This window comes from Neolamprologus brichardi, chromosome 7 (assembly GCF_056152115.1).
Source record: "Neolamprologus brichardi isolate AB-2024 chromosome 7, ASM5615211v1, whole genome shotgun sequence".
NCBI lineage: Eukaryota > Metazoa > Chordata > Actinopteri > Cichliformes > Cichlidae > Neolamprologus > Neolamprologus brichardi.
The window spans coordinates 51,896,839-51,922,827 of NC_142110.1; the positions used below are offsets into that span (position 1 = coordinate 51,896,839).

The window sequence follows — 25,989 nt, forward strand, 5'->3', positions numbered from 1 at the left end:
AATCCTGTGAGCTGCAGTTCTCTGGGTAAAAATGCCTTATAGGAGTCAAAGGAGAATGACCAAACTGCCTTAAGTTGATAACGAACCAATACTAACTCAACCACTGGCTACATCCAAGGTATGCAGATGGGCTGCAGAAGGAGAAGATCATACCAGGTGCCACTCCTATCAGCTAAGAACAGGAAACTGAGGTCATGGTTCACGCAGGGTCACCAAAATTGGACAACAGAAGAAAAAAGGAAAAGGAAAAAGGCTGCAGGGCATGATTAGTATCGAGTTGTGCTGCAACATTCACATGGTAGGATCAGAATCAGTTGTAAACAACAAGAATGCATGGCTCCATTCTGCCTTCTAGCAAAGGTTGAGGTTGGTGCTGGTGGTGTTATAGTGTGGGGAATAGTTTCTTGGCACACCTTAAACCCCACTCTTATACACCACATCCTACCCGAGTATTGCTGCTAACCATGTCTGTCCCTTTATGACTACAGTGTACAGATCTTCTCGTGGGTGCTTCCTGCAGGATAATGTGCGACGTCACAAAGCTCAAATCATCTCACACTGCCTTCCTGTACATGACCGTCTGTTCACTTTACTCAAACTGCCTCCATAGTCACCAGATCACATTCTAATAGAACGTGTTGGAACAGGAGATCAAATCATGGATGTACAGCCATGAAATTTGGAGCAACTGTGTGATGCCATCATGTCAGTCATGATCATGTATAAGGAATGTTTCGAGCACATACAATTAAGGAAGTTTGGTAACTAAAAGGTGTCCAACTAAGGTGTACTGGTAAAGTGTATCCGATAAGGTAACCAGTGAGTGTATTTATATATTTCATAACAACATTAAAATCCTCAACTCTGAAATCAATATAGATAGTTAATCTATATACCATCCCCCACCCCTAGTGTACTAAAAGTGTGTACATGATGAACTTTACATCTGCTTCACATCACCTTGTTTGCATCAGAGCAGCTAGTCCACTTTCAGGCTTGTATGACTGGCTGTAAGCCCATCAAGCTACCTCACTCTCCTGACATGGTGTGTCATTACATGGTTTTGAGATATAGCACAGCTGAAATTATAGTCCCGCATTTGAAGCCACCCATATGTTTAGACATCATAGGTTGAACTCTGCACCACAGCAGTCCAGACAATCACTTTCCAGCAGCATAATGGCTGTTAGCCAAAGCAAAATGACTTTGAAAGCTCAGAGCAAAGAGAAATCGCTTCGAAACGAACAAGGTAAGATGGATATTCATTACTCAAGTGCTGCCCTCAGTAATGCAGTACAGGAGAGGTTACAAATTGTGGTTTCTGTCACAAGACAATGGACAGCAGCCTTTGAAATGGAGTGAAATGTAGAGTACACCCATCACACGAAACCTCCAACTGCTCCACGAGACTAAACCAGTCATTTTTTCCTATTACATTAAGCACTGTGTGACTCTTTAATCACAACAAAATGGGATTTGTTTATGAGAGAAAAAGATGCCAACAGGAGCAGGAACAGTGTCAAACAAAAGACTTTTGGGGCCGACATAAAATATCCATTAGCTGGTACACAATTCAGAAATAATGTTACTTTTTGAAAGCTTTCCGACACAGGCTGTCATAACAACACATGAAGAAAAACTATAAATATTAGGAATTACTGCAAAAATATGATGTTATACTACCAACTGGAAAACTATTTTTGGGTAGTATGAGAAATTCCTTAAACTAATCCCAATTATAATTTTTTATTGTGCACTCCAGGATGTGATATTTGCATGTAAATATCAAAGTGAAGTTATTGACAGAGCTGCATAGCACACTAGAGTATATGTATGCAAAGTAACTGCTACTCATTAACTTTTCTATAAGGACTTATGAATTATTCCCAATAAAACTAAGTCACAATTTGCAAGAGTGATCACTGAAAGCTGAGATGATGCAGAAATCACACAAAATGGGGCAAAAAAAAAAAAAAATCCAGATCAGCAATGTTAGAAATCATTTTAAGAATGGACATTTCACAGTCATTTTCACACAAACGCTGCAGTATGCTGCTGGCACCTCAGAGTATTTCCTATACACCCAGTCTCTGTGTTCAGCTGTCACTGCAGCCCAAAGCGCTCCCTTTTAAGCTGCTAAAAGAGCCGCAGCGGTGGCATTTCCCATCTACTGAAGAAGAAGAAGAAGAAGAAGAAGCTGGAAATGAGCTCCCACACAGTAAGCAGCCTTGGACTACATCTAAACTCAGCTGCTCAGCTTAAGCCAGATGCCTGCCTTCTGTGTGGCTCACATATGTTATACTGACACAAAGCCAGAATGCCGAATGCACCTCCACACCTTGAACTGAAAAGCAGGTTATGAATAATTTATTTTTCCATGCACATAGCGCCTGTGATGTCTGTTCTCTCGGGCAAAAATGAAAGAAAATAAATGAACCAATTTGGTTTGCTTTTGTTTGTTTTTATTTTTTAAAACTAACGACAGTAATTCGTTAATTAAAAGCTGTACGTTGAGGAGCTTTTTACTTCCAGACTGGAGACTTGTGGATTCAGCGGCGCTTTTAGTTAACAGAAGTAAACGAGCAAAGACCGATAAATCATGCACCTCACACGTAAAGTAGCCAGAACTCGACCAAAACCTGCCAGTTAGTGCACAAACAAGTCGCGGATCTAGCAGGTGCCAATGCGCACCGACAAATGGTGACAACGCTGGAAGACACCAGAGCAGGTGTTTCCAGCCTAATTTGCGTTCAGCTGCGTAAAATATGCAGTGCTGGAGGAGATACATAGCATGCAATCAACAGATGAGTGAGCGGCATTCACACAGGTATGAGTGGGATTTAGGTTGTTTTTTGTTTTGTTGTTACCGCTGATTGAAAGTCAACAGTTTGTTAGAGGATGGATCCACACTGCTCATGTCCCCATGCGATGTTAGTCCAGCGGACAAGGCGACAGCAAACGGCAAACGGACGTCTTCCTCCACTCCTAACCCGCTAAGAGCGCTCGGTCATCACTGCGGCGCAAACTCCGACAACTGCTGACCAAAAAACAAAAAAGCCCCACAACTGGTATTCCAACTGCCTTTTTTTTTTTCTTTTTTTGCAGCTCTTCCTTCAGAGCCAAAAAACTGTTCACTGCGTGATAGTGAAGCGGAACGGATCTGCCATAGGAGCTGTGCGTTTACTGTGTGGTCGCCCTCGCTCTCTCCCTCTCTTTCTCTTCCCCCTTCTCTCTCTCTCTTACACATAGACTCTTCATCAATGGTGCATTTCAAGTGGACACAATTTGTTGCTTGAGGCTCTGCAGCAAAAAGCACCACTCAGAGCGGCTTATTCTTCTCCAGGTTGATGCCGCTGTTACCTCACAGTCAATTATGCCGTGCGCGAAGCTTCTCGGTATCCCGGAGCGCAAAGTGATGTTCAAGATGCATGACTTCAGGCTGAGGCTCACTTAAGAAAAAAAATGTGGAGGGAAATTTAATTTTCGATCTCTTAAGTATCACTCCTGTCCTGGTACGTAGCAGGAAATGGTCTCCAGTGTAGATTTAGTCAGCTTAAACATGTAAATTGGAAATGTTTGGCTGCCGTTACTTCCTCAAAAGTCACGGGCTCCGAAGTTGTAACTAAAAGATTTATTGTTGAGAGAGTTGTTGATGTTACTGCATGTCACTGGTTGTCTATAAATGACGAACAGTTTTGGATTGGCAGGTTGTGAAAAATACCGTTGTTGTTGCCAGTTGTAGTAAAAGATCCTGCCAAGTATTTTTCGACAACCTGGCTACTAAAATGATATTATTATTAATGGATAGCGGCCGATTTATAAAGTATTGGTAAATGAGTGAAAACATTAAAAGAGATTCTCTTTCGCTCTATAAATCAATCACTAGTGCACACCATGCTCTGGGGGACTCACAGAAATCTGGCCATATACCAGGTATGGTATGCCCCGGTGTAAGTAATGAGGGTCTAACTCCACATTCTTTATTTTGCATGAACAAGCACTGGATTTAATTTTTTCTCTTTTTTATTTAAAATGAATGTGATGCTGTGAACAGTGTTGGTCAAGTTACTTGAAAAAAGTAATCAGTAACTAATTACTGATTATTCCCCCAAAAAGTAATCCCGTTACTTTACTGATTACTTATTTTCAAAAGTAATTAATTACTTAGTTACTTAGTTACTTTTTAAAAACACGATTTACAACATGAATAGGTGATAAATAGATCTTTCAGCCCAATTCAACTTTTTCTGCATAACCACCATACAAAATGTAATCAACTGGAAAGTCTCTTTTTAAAACTTGTTGTATTAGTTTTAATCTTTTAACTTTATGCATCAAGCAAAAATTAAATTATATGCAACATTTACTGACTGGAAGAAATTTGTTTAACATTTAAACCTATTTTCTGCACATTCCAGAACATAAAATAAAATATTTTTTGTGTTTACACTCAGTCTTTCAAATAGATGCAAGTAAAACACAGCAGAAAATAAATAACATCAAAGACTAGCGGTCCTGTTGCTCTATTTTCACCTGTAAAGCAGGAGTGGCGTAGGCGGAGGTTTGCCCTGGTGCAGGTGTGTCACAGCGGTCAGTTGAAGAATCCGCGAGTTTCTCTGTGAATTTCACATTACGTGGTAGTGCACTTGGTGCTTGCTTGGAAGTTAAGGGGGTTTTTTTTCACTGTAAAAAGAAGTTTTCTTCCCACGCAGTGAACAGCGGACGCTAATGTTTTTGTCACTTTTTATGGAATCAAACTCAAAGTAAAGTCAGTACTTCCACTCTTTAAACGCTGCATGCTCATACTCTCTCCTGCACTCGATATATGATCCATTGTTGATCTGCACACAGCTGTTCCCACGAACGTGGCACTCGCTTACGTCACTGTCATGAGACACTCTCGCAAGAAAATCACGGTTTTAGTAACGCAGTAACGCAGCATGCTTACAGGAAAGTAACAGTAATCTAATTGCCGTTTTTGCAATAGTAATCCCTTACTTTACTCGTTACTCAAAAAAAGTAATTGGATTACAGTAAAGCGTTACAAGTTACACGTTACTGCCCATCTCTGGCTGTGAAGATTAACTGGTTACAGAAAAAAGAAACTGTGTTGCGGCTAGGTACAAGACCCAGCTGATTTGAGTAAACCAGACCAGTGACATCTCAGTTAGCTACAGCTGGATCCATAAGTTTTTACACTTAACAAAAGTATTGAATTAAGTGTTTGGGAATTATCAACATTTTCTTCTATACAACTCAAATTTCAGACAAAGGAGAATGGACTACACTTAACAAAAAACAAGACATTTATTGTGGCTGATAACAGACATGAACAAAACAGGGAAACCAAATTAAACGAAGAACTAATCATGAAAAACCTGAACTGGGAAAACTAAATACTGTTAAATACTTGGAAATACCATGGAAACATGGGGACACGAGGGAGTGTAAACGGATGCACCGACAAGGGACTGAGGGAGACAGAGACAATATATGCACTCAGGCAAGACAAGGAAAGTGGAAACACATGGGAACACAGCTGGAATGAATAGGCATAAGAGATGGGGAAAGCAAAACTAAACACACTAAACACTGGACGATAGACTGTCAAAATAAAACAGGAAATAAAACACAGACTCAGACACCAGGGCCAGAAGGAAGGAAAGTACATAGGAACAAGACAGTCTGGGGAGACATAGGGAGTAGACACAAAGAGACATGGAAACATGGAAGAAGTTAAGGGAGATGAGACACGGAGGGAGGGAGAGAGGAGAGACATGACGGGTTGGGGAGAGCACACATTAATGCACATGACAGACAGGAGAGACATGGAATGAAAAACAAGGAGGAGAACACAAACAGGAATGGGAGATAAAATTCAAAGACACACACACAGGACGAGGGAGACGTAAACCCAGATGACGTGACAGACTCAAAGCGACACAGGGGTGAGACAAACACACACGAGGAACCTCAGACAAACCATAAACTGGGAATACCAGAAAACTCAAACATAGAAAGAACTAGACTTGAGGCTAAGCTATAAAACCTGAACTTAAACCATGATTATAATACAGAGGGTCACGAAAACACAATAAAGTCAAACTCAAAAGACCCAGCATCCTGACAGCGATGGTACCAGTGGAACCAACTGCTGTTTATTGATGATTTTGACTGCTGGTCTAAGCAGTAGCAGGATGAATTGTGAAGCAGACGGGGCTGTACTCTCTAATCTGCAAACAATGCATCTACAAATTGTGGAATCCTTTCAGAATAGTCTGTGAAGGTTTTCAGTCATCCAGGTCATTGTAATCTAAGGAGCTTGGAAAGAAAAGTGACTGGACTTGTTTAAGTTTCTTCATAAGGGAGTTTTTCCTTCCCACTCTTGATTCTTGGGGTTTTCTCTGTATTATTGTAAGTTTTTAGCTTAGTTTATAATGTGCCTTGAGGCAACTGCTGTTGCATTTGTGGCACTATATAAATAAAAATATATTCAATGGATGAACAGAGGAAAATTACAAAAATTGCATCATTATCCTTTTTTAAAGATAACAATAACTTTGGATCTGGTCCTCTATTTTGATGAATGTTGTAATCAGAAACAGATCTTAAGGAGCAACCATCGAAACTGTTTTCACAATATTGTTAAGAAGGACTTGAGAAATGAATAAAGCTGTCACTTAACACCTTAATAAAACAGGACAGGAAAAAAGGAAGGAAAATACTTCTCAGGTCAGTACATGGGATAAATGGATGCACATAAAAGGTAAGCAACAATGACACCAGAAACACGTGAAGATGGATTTTAAATCTTATTTCTGAGCTCTCACGCGTTTTTCCCTTTAAACACACAGACACAGCAAGTGAAATGTGATCTTTAGTACATATGATACCTTCACAATAGCGCAGCCACAGCCTGTGTCTCAAACTCAGCCTACGTACACACAAACACATACACACACACACAACATGAAAGACTGCAGGAATGCTCGGCTCAGGCTACATGGTACTCAGCTGCTCATCATTTTTTAATCAGCAGAAACCCCCCTCTGTGACATGCCATGCTACAGGAAAACACCTAAAGCTACCAACACACATGGCATTTTGTCTTGTTCGTTCTCTGGATGTGATAACCTTTATAAATAGCTCATGTTGAAATGCAGCTGTAATCTGCCACAGCCTGAAGCTTCAAAAACAAAATAAAAGAAGGAAAAAAACCCTTTTAAACAAGACTGGAGTTCGTGTATGCAGTTTTCTGAGGTCAGGATTGAGTTACAATGAGCCAACCTGAGATAGCTCAACACCCCTAAGCTCTAATTAGAGCCCAGGGGCCAATAACTCGCACAAAGAGGCAGTCATACAAGTTACATAAACACAGCTCTGTCACACCCTCCCACTGTCACACCATATCGTGCACTGGCGTCCGTGGCCTTTGCATAAAGGGTTTATTCTTTTAACGGATGCTTATGAAGTTGTTCTTTAACAAGGGAAGTGAGAACAGGGATAGACTTCCTCTTCACAGATCAGTCTGTTAATACGGCAGAGGGGGGTGGGGTTGGAGGGCGGGCATCCTAAATGCATAACAAAACGGGCTGAGAAGAAACACTACAGTAAGTGTAATGTAACAACAGCCTTCTTGAGGTGATGAATATAATGCACAGCTTACGTACAAAGTTAAATAATACAGGACATGAATCCACCAAAATATTGTCTTTATTTTAGTTTGTACAGTTCTAATAAGTTTGACACAGCCTGCACTCTTTTAGGCAGCTTGCTTCTAGTCTTCAGGAAGAGTTCTACTTGAAGGATATTCAAAGCTCTTCTTTGGATCTCAGCTGCCTTTTATTCCATTCTTTGTAAAGGTGACACCACACTGCTTCAATAATGTTGCGATGCAGGCTCTGGGATGGGGCCGATCCATAACTGATAGTGTTCCACTCTATGATGTTCTATTCAGGTATGCTTTTACTTCTTTTGGGATCATTGTTATGCTGAAAAATGAAGCTGTTGCCAATAAGATGCTTTTTAGACAGTATTGCATGTTGGATCAGACAGGAACACATCATCCTGTAGTGTTCATATTTCCATCCAACACCACTAGCTGAAATGCAGGCCCCACACCATGACCGTGGTCTACAGATGGCTGCAGACACTCACTGTTGTACCTTTCTCCTGACTGTCAACTCAATGTTGACAGTGAATTTTTTCTAGCTGCAAAGAGTTGCTGCAATATTTAAATTATAGCTGCTTTATGTTGCAGAGCTTCAATTTAAAAAAAAAAAATCTACTAAGCTTTGTCTTCAGGACTTCAGCAGGAAGTTAAAGATCAATGTTTAGAATGTGTTTTTTAACTCTTGTATGTGTGCAGGATGTGGCAGTAGCAGACTTTCTCAGGCTCTTTGTTCCCCAGATGACTGGAGCTTTAAAGATCAGGTTATATATGTAGGCGTAAGCATCACAGTGTGTGGATTTACAGTCCATGTGTCAATGCCAGTAAGGCTGAGGTGCAGAGGTACACTAATTGTTTATTCACTTGCAGGGTGAGCCACGGCAGTTGAAGCACATGAAGCTAGCTACAAGGTGGGGATCAAGAGCTCTTGACTCAATAGTGCGATAATCCCTTTGAGCTCCACCGCCCTCTCTCTGGACAGCTGCCACTCAGGCCCTGCAGTCTCACGATCTAAGCCACGGCACTTTTCCCACACATAGGATAAACGAGGCTTGTCTGAAAGTGTATAATATACAGTGATGGCTACATCACATGAAATCCAGTGGGAGTATCTTCTATAAATAAATTGGTATGGATAAAAATGAGCGAAAAATGTAAACACTGCAGACAATAATATGCAAAAGTGGACGACATGCACAGCGGGGTTATTATCTGTCATGTACGCGACATGCAAATGAAAACAACGCTGCTGCTTTTGAATAATGTGTAACCTGCAAGAGGAACCAGTTATTAAAGATAGCTCCATTTGATAGTGCTGTGTGATGCTGTAGAATTTGGAATACATCCGATACCAAGTAAATACAGTACTGCTATAAGTTGCCTTTGTCAGTTTAAAGTAAGGGAGAGCAGTGTGTCATGATTTATGAGTTGATCATAAATTTGCAAGTCATGAGCACATTTTAATGTCCATCACATCACAGTGATTTATACTGTCCACAATAATTAGAACACACAACAAAACACACCTTCCAGTTTTTCACCTATTTTAAAAGTGTGTTCTTTTTTTTTGAAAACCTGGAATGTAAATGTGCCTGTTTTTCAAACACTTTGGATAAGCTTCCATTGTTAGAATATGACTGGCTGTGAAAAAAAGAAAAACTAGGCGATACAGGTAAGTAAGTAAGTAAATAAAACTTTATTTATATAGCAACTTTCTAGATAAAAGATCACAAAGTGCTTCACAAAAGGATAACAAACAAAACAGACAACAGCTAACAAAATGCAATTCTAAAAAGATGAGTTTTTAGTTGGTTTTTGAAAGAAGCTACTGAGTCCAGAGATCTTATGCTCAGTGGGAGAGAGTTCCACACGTAGACATTTTTCATAGTAAAAAATTTTTTTTCACAAAGTATCAATCCTATCATGCTAGTATCAATCCAGTACCAATGTTAGCATCAATACTATCGATATTTGGATCGTTCTGCCCACCTCTATTCCCTTTCATTATTGCAAGTTTGAGCGATTATAATGATTACCACACTGGAAGAGGAGCTTAAACTAGCTTGGACTGTGCAGGTTTTTATCAATGGTGTAAATGAACTACTGTAAATGCTTTTCCAAAAGTTGATTTTGTTCATCTGGACGTAGCGTTTTGTGGGAGAAACGTTTCGTCACTCATCCAAGTGACTTCTTCAGTCTCAGCTGACTGCAGGTTTCCCCAATCTTATAAACAGTACATTTGCATAATAACTGAAACCAGCCCACTGAAGGAACAATGGGCTGGGAGGTCAGTTCCTTAATCTTAATTATGCAAATTCTCATGACCATTGATCAACAACCACTGACCAAAACCCACTGATCAAAGACTATGAGTACCATTCACAGAGAGTTGGGGAATGGCTGCAATCACAGCATTGTAAGATGGCGAAAGATGTACCCTTAGGCCCCCTCCTCGATTCAGAGATGGTCTTTCCCTTTTCACGTAAATGGCCTCCTTGCTCAAACCAGCGTTCCTCCCTGTCCAGGATGTTACGTCCTCATCCTTGAAAGAGTGTCCACTGGCCTGTAGGTGTAAATAGACTGCAGAGTCCTGGCCTGTAGAGGTAGCTCTTCTGTGTCTCGTTGGGTCTCGTTTCAGGGGCTCATAAGTATTTTCATCACTGAGTAGTGACAACATTTTCTCATGATAGTCTTTCTGTTTTAGCAATACTGTGCACCTACCCTTGTCTGCCTGGATGATAATGTTGTTGTCATCACTAAGTGATGTGAGTGCCTTCCTCTCCTCCATGGTGATGTTGGATGCTGGGGGCTTTGCATTGCTGAGACAGGCCAAAACTTTCGTCCGCAGTTGCCCTGCTTCCACTTCTGCAATATTGTTGTTACGAATTGCTGTTTCTGTGGCTGTGATCAGCTCCACTAGGGGGATTTGTCTCGGTGTGACAGCAAAATTCAACCCTTTAGCAATTGATCTGTGGTCTTTGATCAGTGGGTTTTGATCAATGGTCATGAGAATTTGCATAATTAAGATTAAGGAGCTGACCTTCCAGCCCATTGTTCCTTTAGTGGACTGGTTTCAGTAATTATGCAAATGTACTGTTTATAAGATTGGGGAAACCTGCAGTCAGCTGAGACTGAAGAAGTCACTTGGATGAGTGACGAAACGTTTCTCCAACAAAACGCTACATCCAGATGAACAGAATCAACTTTTGGATATTTACTTTCCTGGATGATTGAGAATGCATCAAAATACTGTAAATGCTTGCTACTCATAGTCTAGCTTCACCATCAGGTTTGTGTATTGTGCATGTTGCTGCACAACATTTACATTACAGTTACAGTTGATTAGGTACCTATCAGAGAAGGAAGCATGTCAAAATGCAATGACTTTAGGACAATGAAAGAGTCGTTCCCGTTTGAGATTATGAGTTCCAGTAGCCCACTATATTTATATTTCCCCTTTCATAAATTTTTCCAATGCTTCATACACACACACACACACACACACAAACACACACACACACACACACACACACACACACACACACACACACACACACACACACACACACACGATTTGGATTCAGGCCTTGGCTTCTCTGTTCTTAGTGCATCTCAAATGCCAGCCGGTCACCATGTGGCCTCAGTGAAATGCCACTATGTCAGGCTGTGTCGATTGATGATGGCAGTCATGTTAAATGTAATCAGGTGAATTAACCTTTTGCCTGTGACGCTCAGACCAGTCCTGGACACCTCTGTGCCCTTGGCACTTTAGCTACATGTGCATGCGAGTGTCTGCTTTTGTATTTTTTTGTTTAATGCCAAAACTGTGTTTCAGACCTGTTTAATACCAAACAACACTGGCACTAACAACAAGAGCTAAAATACTTTATTACCCTCAGATTTATGGGAAAATGTATAGAAACGCATGATATAGAAACACCACTCGAAAAAGAGAGAACATAACTGCTTGACAAAATGCAGAGGGCTGGCCCACAAGAAACATATCGTTTTTAAAAAGTGCCATATCCACAGTTAAAAACTTACAATAGAGAAATAATATTAACTTTATGAATAAAGTACTACTGAGAAAGGAGAATTCCTATGTCTTCAAACATGTAATGTACCCACGCTTACAGTATGACCGTTTCAAGCAACAGGAGTCAATGCAAGAGAGTAAAATATAATAGACTATGCCCAGTATCCAAAGTGACAGATTTAGTGACAGCTGATAATGGAACCACTTTGGTTTTCTAGTTTATAATGACTGAATCTAATATGTTTCCCTTTGTAACAAAAACATGTCTCTATTACCATAAACACTGTTAGGAATTTGAACCTTGAACTCAAAGAAAAACATCTTATTCCATAATTTCCTTATTGGATATTTGTTGTTGCTTTTAGGCTCATGAGAGGTACGGAGCTCCTGACACACCGTGTAGATGAGTGCACTGCTTGAATGCAGAATAGACATGAGATAAATTCAGCTTTTTTCACGAAAATAAACCCGGTGAAATTGATGCCTGATATGAAACCCTGGGCGGACTCCTCCTGGTGTCCTCACAGATATCACTGCTTTTTAATGTACACCCTCCTCCTAGTGGAGAGACGTGATATCAAACATGCTGCTCAACGTGAATTTGAACTCATCTTCACATAATGTGAGCAGTTATAAAATCTCACACTGTGAGAGGTGTGTGCCTGTGTGTGACTCTGAATTCTTCAATCCTTCTCTTTCAGCCTATATCATGCCGCCATATGGTCCCACTGTTTTTACAGGGAGAGTCTGCCCTCTTGTGGTTTTAGCTTTTATCACAGTTGAATGAGAAGGAAAACTGCACAATCACCAAGTATTAGTTCTTGGTGGCACGAATTCTGTGAGATGTAGGAAATATTATTAGCAAGTCCACAGATATTGCATCTGCACATTACTGCTGTTGGATGTTACCACATCCCAAAGGAGTTGGGATAGACTCTAATCAGAGACAGAAGCCACTGAAGTCCACTTAACTCTTTGTCATGTTCATAACAGCAGTTTCAGACAACTTACATCATCATACTGCGGGCAACCTTTGGAAGATGCGCACGGTCGGCTGCAATATTCAAATAAGCTTTGGCCTTTAAAGTAAACTGAGTGGGAACAGCAACCGTTTACACAAGCCAGGTTGGGTCCATGAATTCGTGCTGTTGAAGCCAAATTTTCTGATCCTACCATCTTCAGCCTCAGCCGAAACTGAGTTTGAGCTGACTGTTTGCTGTCTTAGAGAGTCTGTGTCCACTGTAGTTTCACATTTCTGTTTTTGGTTGACAACAATGGAGCCCAACATCATTTTCTTCTGTTCATGTGAGGTGTTTTGCATTCTGACATAATCTGTGGTTTCACAGCTGTTGTGTCCGATTCACGCATTATTCTCTGAACCATGCACAACTACTGCTCGTTTGCAACACGATGATTAAACTCCAGAAACTGTTTTGCTTGGAGATCAGCAGTTTCAAGAACACTAAAGCCACGATCAAAGTCACTGAGTTTACATTTTTTCCCCACCCTGATGTTTGTCTTTCTGAGAATGCATGACTTCTGACTTTAATCTTTAACTTTTTAATCAGAATATAGCATCAAGTCAATTAAACTTGTAGAATTTGTGGATTAGTTTCAGCTGCTTTGGTGTTAATGAAACTAACAACAGGTGCAATAGAGCAGCAACAATGAGACAACAACAAAAACAGGAGTGCTGAAAGCACAGGTAGAGGTGGAGGCCACTGACATTTTCCCTCCTCATCTTTTCTGACTGTTTTGTCACTAGTTTTTCATTTGACTAGGGTTAGGGTTAGTAGTGTATCATTACTGGTAGCGATACCTGGACCCTACAGAGGTTGCAGGAAGTAGTCCAACACCTCCAGGATGTCACATCAATATGCACCATGGCCAGAAGGTTTGCTGTGTCCCCCCGGCACAGTCTAGAAAACACGGAGGAGATTCCAGGAAGCAGGCAGACGGGGCTGTAGAAGTTCCAAACCCATCAGCAGGACTGGTGTCTACTCCTTTGTACAATGATGAACAGCGTGAGCTCAGCCAGACCTACAAAGTGACCTCCAGCATTACACTGGTGTGAATGTCTCTGACCAAACAATCAGAAACAGACTTCATGAGTGTGGCCTGAGGGCATTCGCCATATACCAGAATTGGCAGGTCCACCAGTGGCAGCCTGAGCTTTTCACAGATGAGAGCAGGTTTGCCTCTATGCTACCTGTAACACCATTCAGCACGACTGGTTTGGTGGCTGGTCAGTGATGGTGTAGGGAGGCATATCCATGGAGGGACACACAGCATGTCCTGATGTTGTCAGGAAACTACTGAGCACCATTTTTCATACCATTAATTTCATCTTTATTAAATGGCATCATTTCATTTGTAACGCATTACCCAGTCCCCAATAGTGTAGATATCCAGCATGTTTTTTAGACTGAGATCTGATATGTTTTCAAAGTGTTCCTTTCATTTTTTTTTTAGCATTGCACATTTGCATGTACTTGATTTCATAGTTTAGTAAGGCTGCAACAACTCATCACAATAATCGATGACGCCTGTGTATAAACATTTGTACTCAGTTTCTTGTTATCAAAATTAACTATATTAACATGAGTCTCTTAACTTTCCAACTAATGCAAACATCACACCAAAGGTCATTTTAAAAAATGTGGTTACCAGACAAAAAAAGTATGAAAGCCTAATTTTCTTATTTTTCAACAGGTTATCTCAATTTAAAAGCATTAAACAGTCCCACTTACTTTAACCTCCTCTTGCCTTGGGCCATATCATTGCTGTCTCAACTTCCTCAAAGGGTGTTCCCACACTAAAATGCAACAGTATATCACTTCCGTTCCTCATTTGAAAAAGAAAACCGGTTATGACACACGAGGTGCTAAAGCCTAAAATTTCTCAGAGGGGGTCTTAAAGACTCTGTGTCGGACATCTCGGCAACAATAGTGATGCACTGTTGGGGAAATGCATCTGTGAGTATGCACCTGTGTTTGTGTAAACCAACATGCATGCTTTCTTTATCCAAAACAACACAGGAGAAATAGCATCATGCAATGTAATCTGTACGCAGCTGCAGTATGAGACCTATAGTGGGGTGGAGACAACTCCTTTGACCAGTTTTCTGAAATATAAGTTTATTTCAGCTTTGCCTTCACAACCTCTGCATGCCCTTATTTTTCTACAAGTGCATTTAAACTGCACTTCCATCTCCTTCTTTCTTACATGTCTTGTTCTGTTGCTCACCCGCTAACCAAGAAGTGGTTTTGGCTGGCCTCCTAAAAAACCGCAGGGTAAAAATGTCCAACAGTAACCCTTCACACGCTCCATTTCTCACACCATCTTTCCTGGATAACTTTTTAAGGATGACCACGATACAGCTGGTGGGTGTGAAACAGCATATGTTGTATACTCACAGCTTTTCTATATGTGCAGACTTCCTTGCAACTTTCAAACATTTACTTTCACTTTGAAAGTGACCTTGCTATAAAGGCAGTTTGTAATACTTTGCAAAAAAAATAAAACGCTCCCCAGATTATGAGTCTTGTGTGCATGTGGCTTGCGGCTGAGCTTGAGGTGGCCACATCTCAACCAATACCCGGCTTTAAGTACAACTCACTCTATGCTTGGTCTTATTCCGGCCAACTATAATGGGAAATGTTTTCCACTCCAAGCTTTCCTGGAGCAGTGCACAGTGCATTTTAATGTGTAGGTATGTGTCTAAAAAACCCTAAATGGAAGCAGATGTTTTAGTCAAAAGAATAAAAGTTTACATGGGGTTGTAATCAAGTGAGGGACTTTTCTTTCGTTTTTAGCTTCTTTTTTTTCTTCCTTGTAGTAATTTGAGTCTATTTTTCTGTCAAAATGAGCCTGGTGCGCTGCATCGTGCGCATGGCTGAACTGAGCTGGCTTGTGCTGAGCTATGCAGCCACATATGGGAGCGATTACAGTCCAGTGTTTATCAGCCCTTGCTGAGAGACCGACTGTGTGGCTGAGCAGAGCAGAACCAGCCGCGTGCACATGATTTCAGTTCCCAGCCTACAACCTTGTAGGAGAAATCAGACAAGTAATACAATATAGCAAAACAGTGTGCGATCGGCACTCCTGGGAGCAGAAACTAAAATAACTGGTTAGTTTACCAGTTGGATAATTCATTTATAGGAAATGTATGCACGATCCTTTCCATACTATAGTTAAAAAACAGGGAAGGTGCATAAATTCAAAGCCTCAAAGTGTGTTGACAGATCTGCTGCATATGTGAAAACAGTTGTAAAAAGCTGCTCGTGTCTCCAGAGGGAGCTGTGTGAACTTGGAAATGTGATATAAAAAAACAACAAAAACAAATCAAGGGATGTGGAGTCACTCATGAGTGAAAGAAACTGTAAAATTGTTTTAGAAAAAAAGTACGTATATATAATTTTACATGTCAAAACTCGTCTTATTGTCATGCAAGTATTTCCAAATGTTTAGAGCCACCCCTGATTTCTTTATATTTTGCAGGAAAATGGGAAAAAGGTGCACTGACTTATTGAAACATATGCAAGAATTTATGGGAATGCAGTATATAAAGGCCAAAACAGAGTCTGTACATCATGCTGATAATGATTTCAACCAAAAGTCATTTTTACTCAATTTTGTGTGTAATTTGACACATCTCAGGCTTTTCTTTATGTTTCCTTTACTTAAAAATGGCTTCTAGACAGCTAAGCATATGTCAAAGTCATTTGTGATGAAGCTACAGTGAACAATAGATGGATCAACTGAAAGCCCAGACACATCTCTCAGACACCTGTCAAACACTGTTATCAGTGGTGCTTCTTGTAGATTCAACTGCAGAAATGGGAAAAATTGTGTGTTTTTGTGACAGACGTCTGCTAACAAAGTGTTTAAAGATATGTCTTAAAACTGGTTCTTTGCCTAGTTGTCAAAAAGCACAACATAGTCCATCCCCTGGATTTTTATACTCATTCATCAGTCAGTGTTACGTGATTTAAAAAGAAAACAAACATTTCCCTGAAGATAAACAGTTACAAGAAGTCGACTGAGAATGCATGAAAAAACAACCAATGTCTAAAGAAAAACGTTGGGAGACTTAGATAAAGACTGGAAAACTATTGCTTAAGACCTCTTTAAAATGACAAGAAAATCTCCTTGGAAGCAAAATATGGAGAAATTAAGGGTGACTCAACACTTTTGCACAATACTGTATATGTAAATATGAAACCTTTGCATATGGGTAAGAAGGAAGTATGTTTAGCTGAACTCTAAGATACACTCCCTATCTGTTAGTAAATGTATCTGCAGCAGTTAATTTGCATTGGGAGTAATGTTTTGATGAACCTGAAGAACGTATGAAATAAGAACCTTTATTGCACTCTTGTAAACTGGCTGTAAATGTAAAATTTCAACCATATTAAGATAGCAACTTGAAATGATCACACTGGATTCCTTTCACATTTTAAATACATCTCTTATTAAATTTGTCAACATTAGTTTCCTCCATTAACCACAAACACCTTAGGTTATACAGGATTTTGTATATTTTCTTTAGCTGCTAGCTTTCTGGACATGTGATGAAAATAGAGGAAAGGAGCCAATGACAGAGAAGGTTTCTGATCAAAAGGTCGACAAAATGACTTTGACCCACAGATTAAGAAACCACAGGCTGCTTACTGTTTAAAACCACAATCAACATTGCTTTGTTTTAAAAATCTGTGACAATCAAGGCCCATTAAACCTCGAAAGGTTAAGAGACTGAACCTAAACAAACCATATAAACATGGCTTGGTCACATGACTCTGACAGATAGATCGGCTGAATGATAATATCGGTGTATTAAAGGTTTATGTCACAATTAAATGTTCTTCTTTATTTATTCTAGAAAACTGAACATAGTGGTTTCCCAGGCATCTGGGAGCAAGCTGGGGAGGGGGACATCTGGGCATCTCCGCATAGAGACGCGCTCTGGACCTCAAACTGAGAACAAGGAGACCATATTTAAAATGTTGTTGTGAGTCATTAAAAACAAAATCATCGGCTTTAGTTGTTTGATTTGCAGGACATAAACAATCCTAGTTACAGTTAACCTTTAATGCATTAAATTCTAACTGTCTACACCGCTTCTGCGCTCATCTTTCAATGCAAACACATACTGTGCCGAACAAGGTTTACATCTGTGCGAGAGAACGTCCACAGTATGCAAAGCAGAGGAGTACCTTAAGTCAGCAAAAATGTCAAACGGTCCACCCAACCAGCCTCCCCCTCCTCCTGCTGGGTGCTTTATGACAGACTGTAAAGCAGGGGGAGACCCCAGTAAGCCAGCCTATCACAGCCACTTTCAGTCTGCATGAGAGTGCATCAGCATTGCCTCTGCACATAAGCAGGAGGTTGGTGTATTGGAAGTGGAAGGTCTAAAAACAACCTACAGGAAAGCATCTAACATTTAAAGTGTATGTTCTTCATTCGCATTGAGCTTTGAAGCCTACTATAAAAAATTCACCAGGAAACCACAAAAGGACAAACCCAAATATATGTTTCCTTCTGTTTTTTTCTTCTTAAAGATACATATGCTCACCACTCCCACTCCAGTTCAGTTACGAAGCGCACGGAGGGCAGCGGATTTCGTGTTCTCCTAGATTCGGTCTTTAGGCAATGTGATGCGCAGCAAGCTATGGCAACCCCCCACGCCCACTCCACACACACACACACACACACACACGCACACACACCTCTAGACACAAAACATTGTGGGTTTGGCAACAGGCAAGGTTAATGACGACACTGACAGCACTTCAAAGCACTTGTGCTCGAATAACCACTCAAGTGAGAAGTTCAAGGCAAGTGAGGATGAAAGGGCGAGCGACTAACATTGTGTAAGAGTTTCACAGCTCACAGGCCACCACAGAGATCTACTGTATTTGCACAGGTGAAGTTGGTACTGCACTGTTAGTCTAATGAGTGAATAGAGGCATACACAGGCAGATAAGCCAACAGAAAAGTGATTGATGAACAGCACAAAACAACTAACCCATGCTGTGAAAACCTAATCTTCCCCTGCCTATAATGCAAACAGACTTCTTATCTTGAACTGGTCTGTGTTACAAAATTAAACCATAGTAATCTATTTTTTTACTCACATGTTGTTCTCTGTTGGTCTCTGTTAGTCTCCCTTGCAGTAACATGCAGCTACCACTTAAATAAACTATAGCTTCTTGATGAGGGATTGATAAGTGACCCCCCCCCCCCCCCCCCCCCCCAAAAAAAAGTTTCCCCTGAGTTTTTGAGTCAGGCTTCATCAGGGGACGTCTTCTTCCCTGTGGCCTCTTTGTTTTTCATCTTTGTGCTTACTAGTAGCAATGAGTGCTCACATAGTTCTCTTTGTCTCTCTTGCACTATTTCCTGAAGTTGCGATTGTTCTGCCAGTTCGTGGTCAGAGTCGAGCCAGCTCTTTCTTGGCTCCTTGAAGTGACACCTAGCCTAATCTCGCTGAGGCACAATTAGCCAAGGCTGGTGGGGAGTGCTCTGAGACAAACCAGAGCCAAGAGTTTAGTGACAGGCAGACTTGACAAACAGACGTGTTGCGATTGTTTTGGAAAACAATGGAAAAAGACTGTAATTAGGTAAGGATTTGTTATTCCTGGAGGATATCCAGACTCTCCCTCTGTCAAGCTCAAAGCTCCAGGGCAAAGACAATGCTTTCTATGTACTTGCTTTGAGTGTATGCACAAGCATAATTAACCTCATATTTCTTAAAACATACTCCAGAGATTAGCAGAGCATTTCTAGAACACTGTCAGTCTCAGGCTGGATCCAAACAGATTCAGCAGAACTGGAGAAGGTCTTTGTTTCCCTTCTTTTTTTCAGAGAAGCACCCTTTCTGTGAAAACCTGGTACCCATGTTGTCCGGGAGTCTATGCCAGCTAACACTGGATGAACAGGGCACACCTTAAACAGCCCACCAGTCTATCACTGGGCTTCACGTCCACAGTTTGCACATATGTCCAAGTTAGTTTAACCAGTTCGACTAACTAGCAACGCCGCCCCCCCCCAACCAGTCACAGGAAGTTGCCCAGACCTTCATGATGACACGTGACAGTGCTAAGAACTGCAAAGCTACAAGACCCAATGATGCTTTTAAAATTGATCTTCCTTTGTAAATATTGACTGGCAGAGAGAACAGGAAGTCCTCGAGGCTACAGCTTCAAAATTCCCCCAAAGGCTATAAGTCAGCAGACTTGGGTTCCCAAATTAGTCACTGTACATTTCATTGCTGAACTGGAGAATTGAGAGCATTATGCTTATAGCCAATGTAGGCTTGAGACACAAGGCACAGAGGTCCATGGTAGGCTATGGAGTCTAGATAGACCACAGTGTAAAATTGGCTGACCTCCCCTTCAGAGTCCAGACACCTTCAGACATGTGCACAACTGTACTTGATGCACAGAAATACACACACCAGCTGAACCAACTGCATCCCTCACCAAATAAATCGAGAGCAGCAGAGGAAAATGGCCCTGTAATTGGTTTCAGTGGTCCATCTAAGTATTGCAGCTACATGCTGTCAGTGAGAATATCCGCCAACTGGTGTTCCGCTGACTTTGTTAGATAAGGCTTAGTCATGATGAAGCAGTGTCCAGATCACAGTTGGAAATATTAATGGGATGTGGCATGTTTATACCAGAGTGTATTAACTCCAGCAGCTTAGCACCGATCACGACAGCTTTACACCGTTAACTGAGCTTTTGGACTTGTTGTGAAATGACGACACGATTGACTGACCATTTGTAGCAGAACATCGTGGGGACTTTGATGCTTTCCGACATTTGATAAATGTCACATTGAAATTTGGGAAATTACGATCTTCATCTTTCATCGCTTTTTTTCTCTCCCGCTTTTCAGATTTATGGGCCAAGCAACGAATGAATCAACTGAGAAAATAATAACAAGATTAAATGATCACAACAGAATCATTAGCTGGTGCCCTAAGGAACTCCTTTCAAATGCTGCAAGATGTTTCCCACTGTCTGCAGGAGGAGAAAATGTCTAGATAAAGCTGCTTCATAATAGAGTTTGCTAACATACATGTAGAACAACTCAGCCAGTTTGTGTGAGAGAGCGCAAGCCTGATCCTGCCTGTGACAGCATGTTTCTAACGTACAGCATGTGTGCTTAAGAAGTGGTCACAATGTGTCACATCTGTACGGTCAGATGTGACACTCTGCACGGCCTCTCTGCAGTGCAATGAATTATACACAGACTTCTCAGCAGAAGCCTCTCACTTGAGTGTCTTCCATATCCACCCCTCCACCTCTCAGTACAGCAGAGAATCTATTTCCCCACGCAGTCCCACTTTAGGCCTGCCTCTGATTGATTGTCTGTTAAACTGCTAGTGTCTGAGAGACAGAGTGCCAGGAAGCTTTACAGTGTGACTCTGGGTCCAGCGCAGAACAGCATAGAAATGGAAGAAGCTCATTCACTGCACGAGATAGGTCTGGCTCATTAGAAGGGATGTGTAATTTGAATGTAAGTGGACACAAAACTAGCCAAATTTCAACCCACATATGCACGCTGTGTGCAAAACATGGCTCTGTTGCCATAAGTCAGACGTGCAGTCAGAGATTTAGCCATCTCCCTGACAGAAGTCTCACCATCAATAGACACACTGGGACAAAGTTATAAACCATAAGAGCAATGAAGCGAGATCTGTGAGTAATCTTGCATTTGTGTACACCTCCACAGCTCGTCTGAAACGGCAGGAAATTGGAGTGAAGGTAGGAGTAGTCAAGATGATATGACCACAGTGATAAAACTTGATTCCTAACAATTCATCATTAATATGGAAATCAATCATAGGGATCCCTTTTTAAATATGTATACTTATTTGCCTTTCCAAGCCTCACATTGTGGTAGATAATGGAAAATCAAACACAGATCAAACGGGGGATTCATGAAATGTTGATATCAGTTTGTGCTCTGTCTCTAGGAAAACGAACAGAGGAGTTTTTAATGAACAAAAAAAGTGACTTGGCTCAATATTGCACAGACACAGCACTGTGACTGAGTACCTGCAGGTTATACTGCCAGACTATTGGACCTAAAAGCTCAGAATTGTGAGCCTTCCATCATATATATATATATATATATATATATATATATATATATATATATATATATATATATATATGTAAGCGTTTTGCTATATACACCAAACAATTAACAGAGAAAGTTACCTTAGTTAAAACGACCACCTAACAGATCTGCTGTCACAAGTTCTCAACAAACACTCCCTGGCATGGAAGTATAGTCAACAAGAAGGCAATTATGTAAAGAGGAAGGAACTGGTGTGACATCAGTAAAGTGAGAGTCTTTTAAGTAAAACTGCAGCTTAGTTGCCCTGACCAAGGTACCCAAACCATTTGATGAATGATGTTACAGCAGATCAACCACAGTAGGAGGTTGCCACAGGAAGCCACACGTTCAAGCACCAGCGGGAGGTTAAACCCAGCTGTACCACACAGCCAAGTCATATGGGCTCCGCAGCCTGTGGTCTATTTGTCACCAAGGCCCTCCCCGCCTTCACCTGTTTGGATGACTGAACTCACAGGTGCCTCCTGGCATAACACTACCGCATGTGATCAAATACCTGCTACGTGGATTTGTTTGTATTCTACAATGCATGTTGGTGGCAAGTGGGCTGCACGATCAGCACCTGAATCGGGCTCTAAAATCACCAAAGACCGCGTCCTGCAGCTGGGCAGCTCTGTCAATAATGCAGAGTCAGGCGCAGACAAAAAGAGCCCGTGCGTAACGCATCCTTCCACGGTCCGATAAGAAACGTGAACGCACGGTGCTGAGATGGAAACGATATGATGGCCCCCAAAATGCATCTTTTCATTTGAAACAGAGGTTAAAACCTGTCATGGTTATGAATGTACGGTCTTTTTGAATTAATGCTTGTTTTTCCTTTCTCGGGGAATCCCTGTGCTCATCAATGCGCGCGCACACGCCAGATCCCGGTTAAATCCCCGATCCACAAGGTTAAACATAGATCAGAAACTAAGTGCCAGCTCTTGTCACGAGAGTGCAGCTCCAGTGGGATACTCTGGCCATTTCTTTTTGATCGCCCTCATGTCCCAGACAGAAATGAAATCGCCCACCGTTAAGAAAAAATAGAAAAAAAGGACCTACCTGGAAATCTCGAAGCTGCAACCCTTCCGAAGGAGCAAGGCTCTTTTCCGCATGATGCCTTTGTCTTTCCCAAGATACACATTTTTTTCTGAATTCATGGGTGCTGGGCAAACAGGTAGACTCGGGGAAACCGCGGCGCTTAAGAGAGAGAAAAAAAAACAGAAAATGTCCAATATCGAGCAATGGACTGCGAGAGGCGGAAGAGGGAGAGAGAGAGCGAGGGGGGAAAGGGAAAAACAGGGTAGAAAAAAGGCTCTGTTGGCGCTCAGTTCACCTCAGTGGAGCAAGGAAAGTGGGCTTGCAGACTTTCCTCTCCTCAGGCTAGACAAAAGACTGCCCGCTGAACGCTTTCAGAGATGCATGTTGCCGCGGCTGGTTTCACTTCATGCGCGCTTATTGGAGCAAGCTGTAGCGGGGCTGCTGCAGTCGTCACCCTGAGCGGACTGCGCTGAGGAGTCTCCGTCGCTCCAGAGATCCCGATCCTGTTATCCACTAATGTGGAGCTCACCGCGCTCCTTCAGCTTCAGCCCAGCACTGAGTGGCTGCTCGTCAGTGACCTCATAAAACCCGACGGAGAGAGCGAGAAAGAGGGAGAGAGAGTAAAGAGTGAGCGAGAATTGAGTCAAATTAGGTTATTTGCGCGTGAGAAAGGAAGATAAATTGATGAAGTGAGAGTTGAACCACGAACGTGATTTATACTCGTGTTGTATCTTAGTAAAGGAAAACTGAGGGCACTCTCCACCAAACATGTAGGAGACTGATGTGCTGAGTTTTGGACTGTCTCAGTAACACATGTTCGTGAATTTGCTGCACTAGGGCTTAAACCCTTCAATGAGCCACATTGGACATTTTTATTTATAAAACTTCTTAGTGAAAAACAAAAAACTATTAAAAAGAAGAAAATCAAACCAGCGGGAAAACCTGTGTCTGCACATGTTTGAAAAAACAAAACCAAAACAAATCTGTGCTGATGGCGGTAGCTGTGGGTAACCATCAAATGTTTATGGGTGGGCAACTTGATGTCTGTGAAGGTTCTCAGTCATCCAGGTCATCGTAGTGTGGGCAACTTGAGTTTTGCTGTTAAGATGCATCTCTGGGAGATGTACATGATGTGCCTGATTTTGTACATGATTCCTAACAAACATAAGCATAAGAAACAAATGTGTTAAACTTGGAGTAAGAGCGCTAATACGTTCTGGTCTGTAGCAGCTATAGGTTGACTGAAAAACAGCAATCACTTCAAGAATGAACATTTGTTCTTAGTGAGAGTGAGAGCACTTTCACATAGAACCAGCATGTTCTGTGCTCTGAACCCCCTTTTGTTCTGTCACATAATAACAGTGTCCTACTGCATAGGAAAGCACAGCCCAAGCACACTGGACAGGGAGCTCTTGTGTATCCAACAAAGTTCAATACAGTTGAAAACTTTCTATTATTGTAGAGTCTTAAGCTTACAATATAAAGCATCTTGAAGCAACTGTTATTATGACTGGCGCTATATAAATACAGCTGAAATGTATTCAGACACACTCAACACATTGACACGACTGATAGAAATGCAGAATGACAGGGAGTCATGGTCACACGTGAAGACCATGACGCTGCACTAGTTGAGCACAGTGGCCAGCTCAGAACAAATTGTGGACATTTCACTCAACCTAACTATTGAGGGGACACAGGAGTTATTTGGAAGTTTATTGTCTTGTGCATATGTGGTAGATGCTTGCAGCTCTGACAACAAGACACTATTTAATACCCTGAGAATGACAGCAGACTGGTCCCACTGTGCTTTTGTTTCTGCTGTTGTCTAAATTAGACTTGCGATAAAGCAGTCATCAAAAAAAAATCAGTCAAAACAATACTAATGCATCTGTTTTGTTGAAAAGAGCAGTGCCGTTTGTGAAAGAAAAGATCACAGAATCTGAAACTAAAAGTTAGAATATGAATGTATGTTTTAATACCTAGGTATTAAAACATACCCCTGATCATTTCAATACATGCTGTCACATGCATCTGTCCAATCATCCATCCCGACACTAATTGGGTTCCAGGTCGCCCTGACAACAGTCAATGCTGGGACATCCTTCTCCCTGGCCACCTCCAGCAGCTCTTCAAAAGCAACACCAAGGCAGAACCAAGCCAAGCAAAGCAGAGTAATCTATCCAGCATGTCCCAAAGGCTCCTCCTGGTAGAACATGCCTGGGACACCTCTCCTAGGTGGCACCCATCCAATAAAATGCCCAAACCACCTCCTCTGGCTTCTTTCAGTGTGGAGGAGTAGAGGCTGTCCTCGGAGCTCCTCCCTAATGACCGAGCTTCTTACCCCATCTGTAAGGCTGCGGCAACTGGACTTACAGTTGTATTACTTTTATCTCATATTTGCCAGTGTTAGTAATATACTTTGATTTTCACTTTTATTACTCATCCTTACTGGTGTCGCTATTACTGTATTTTGCATTATCCTGTAATTGCGACCACAGCTGCTGATGAGCAAGCATGATTAAGTAAACATTACATTCAGTATATATATTTCAGATGGTTTTTGTTTTGTTTTGTTTTTTTAAGTTTACTTTTTACTGAGTGTGGATTTTTAATGAACAGTATCCAAAAAAGTCGACTAAAAGTAGACTGGGATTTAATCTTGTGCTTTAGATTATTGTTCCTGTCTAAAGATCACATTTTATCAACTTCTTTGGCACATTTGTGGAAGCATTTTAAAATTCACAGAACTGAAGCTGTATTTAAGAAAAGAAAAAAACTTTATGTATCGAAGACCAGCCCTGTAGATAACATGGAAAAGGCTACAAAAGTAATTCATCCAAAAGCTTTCAGGTTGTACTCTTTGCTTTGGTCCAGTTCTTTCATGAAGGTTCAAGTTGTCAAAACAATAAGTGGAAATTGTCACAAATTGAGCTTTTTTTAAAAAAAACAAAAAAACATGTCCACACATTAACAAAAATATATTTTCATTATATTTAATTATAAGAGCTAACACATGGAGTCCGTTCATACAATCCCCTGAGGCTTGTGCCTGTATCTCGGTTAAATGATTTACAAATCCTTCGCTTCTGGTTATATTTACATTTCATTTGCCTGA

At 41.2% G+C, this 25,989-nt stretch overlaps 1 protein-coding gene across 5 annotated transcripts in view; it reads right to left on the reverse strand.

Annotated features, from left to right (window-relative positions):
• The window catches only part of garnl3 (GTPase activating Rap/RanGAP domain like 3), a 78,647-nt gene extending 55,196 nt beyond the window's left edge, over positions 1-23,451 (reverse strand). Inside the window, exons 1-2 of one of the 5 annotated variants that reach the window (XM_006796794.3) lie at positions 23,167-23,445; positions 22,893-23,030 (exon numbers count right to left, since the gene is read on the reverse strand). In XM_006796794.3, the coding sequence (XP_006796857.1) occupies positions 22,893-22,990 (98 nt within the window). In that variant the 5' untranslated portion in view covers positions 22,991-23,030; positions 23,167-23,445. Of the gene's footprint in view, positions 1-2,867; positions 3,181-22,892 lie in introns of those variants that run through there. The other 4 variants (XM_006796799.3, XM_006796795.3, XM_006796797.3 and 1 more) reach the window with 4 other exon arrangements.
• Between the last annotated feature and the right edge of the window lie 2,538 nt (positions 23,452-25,989).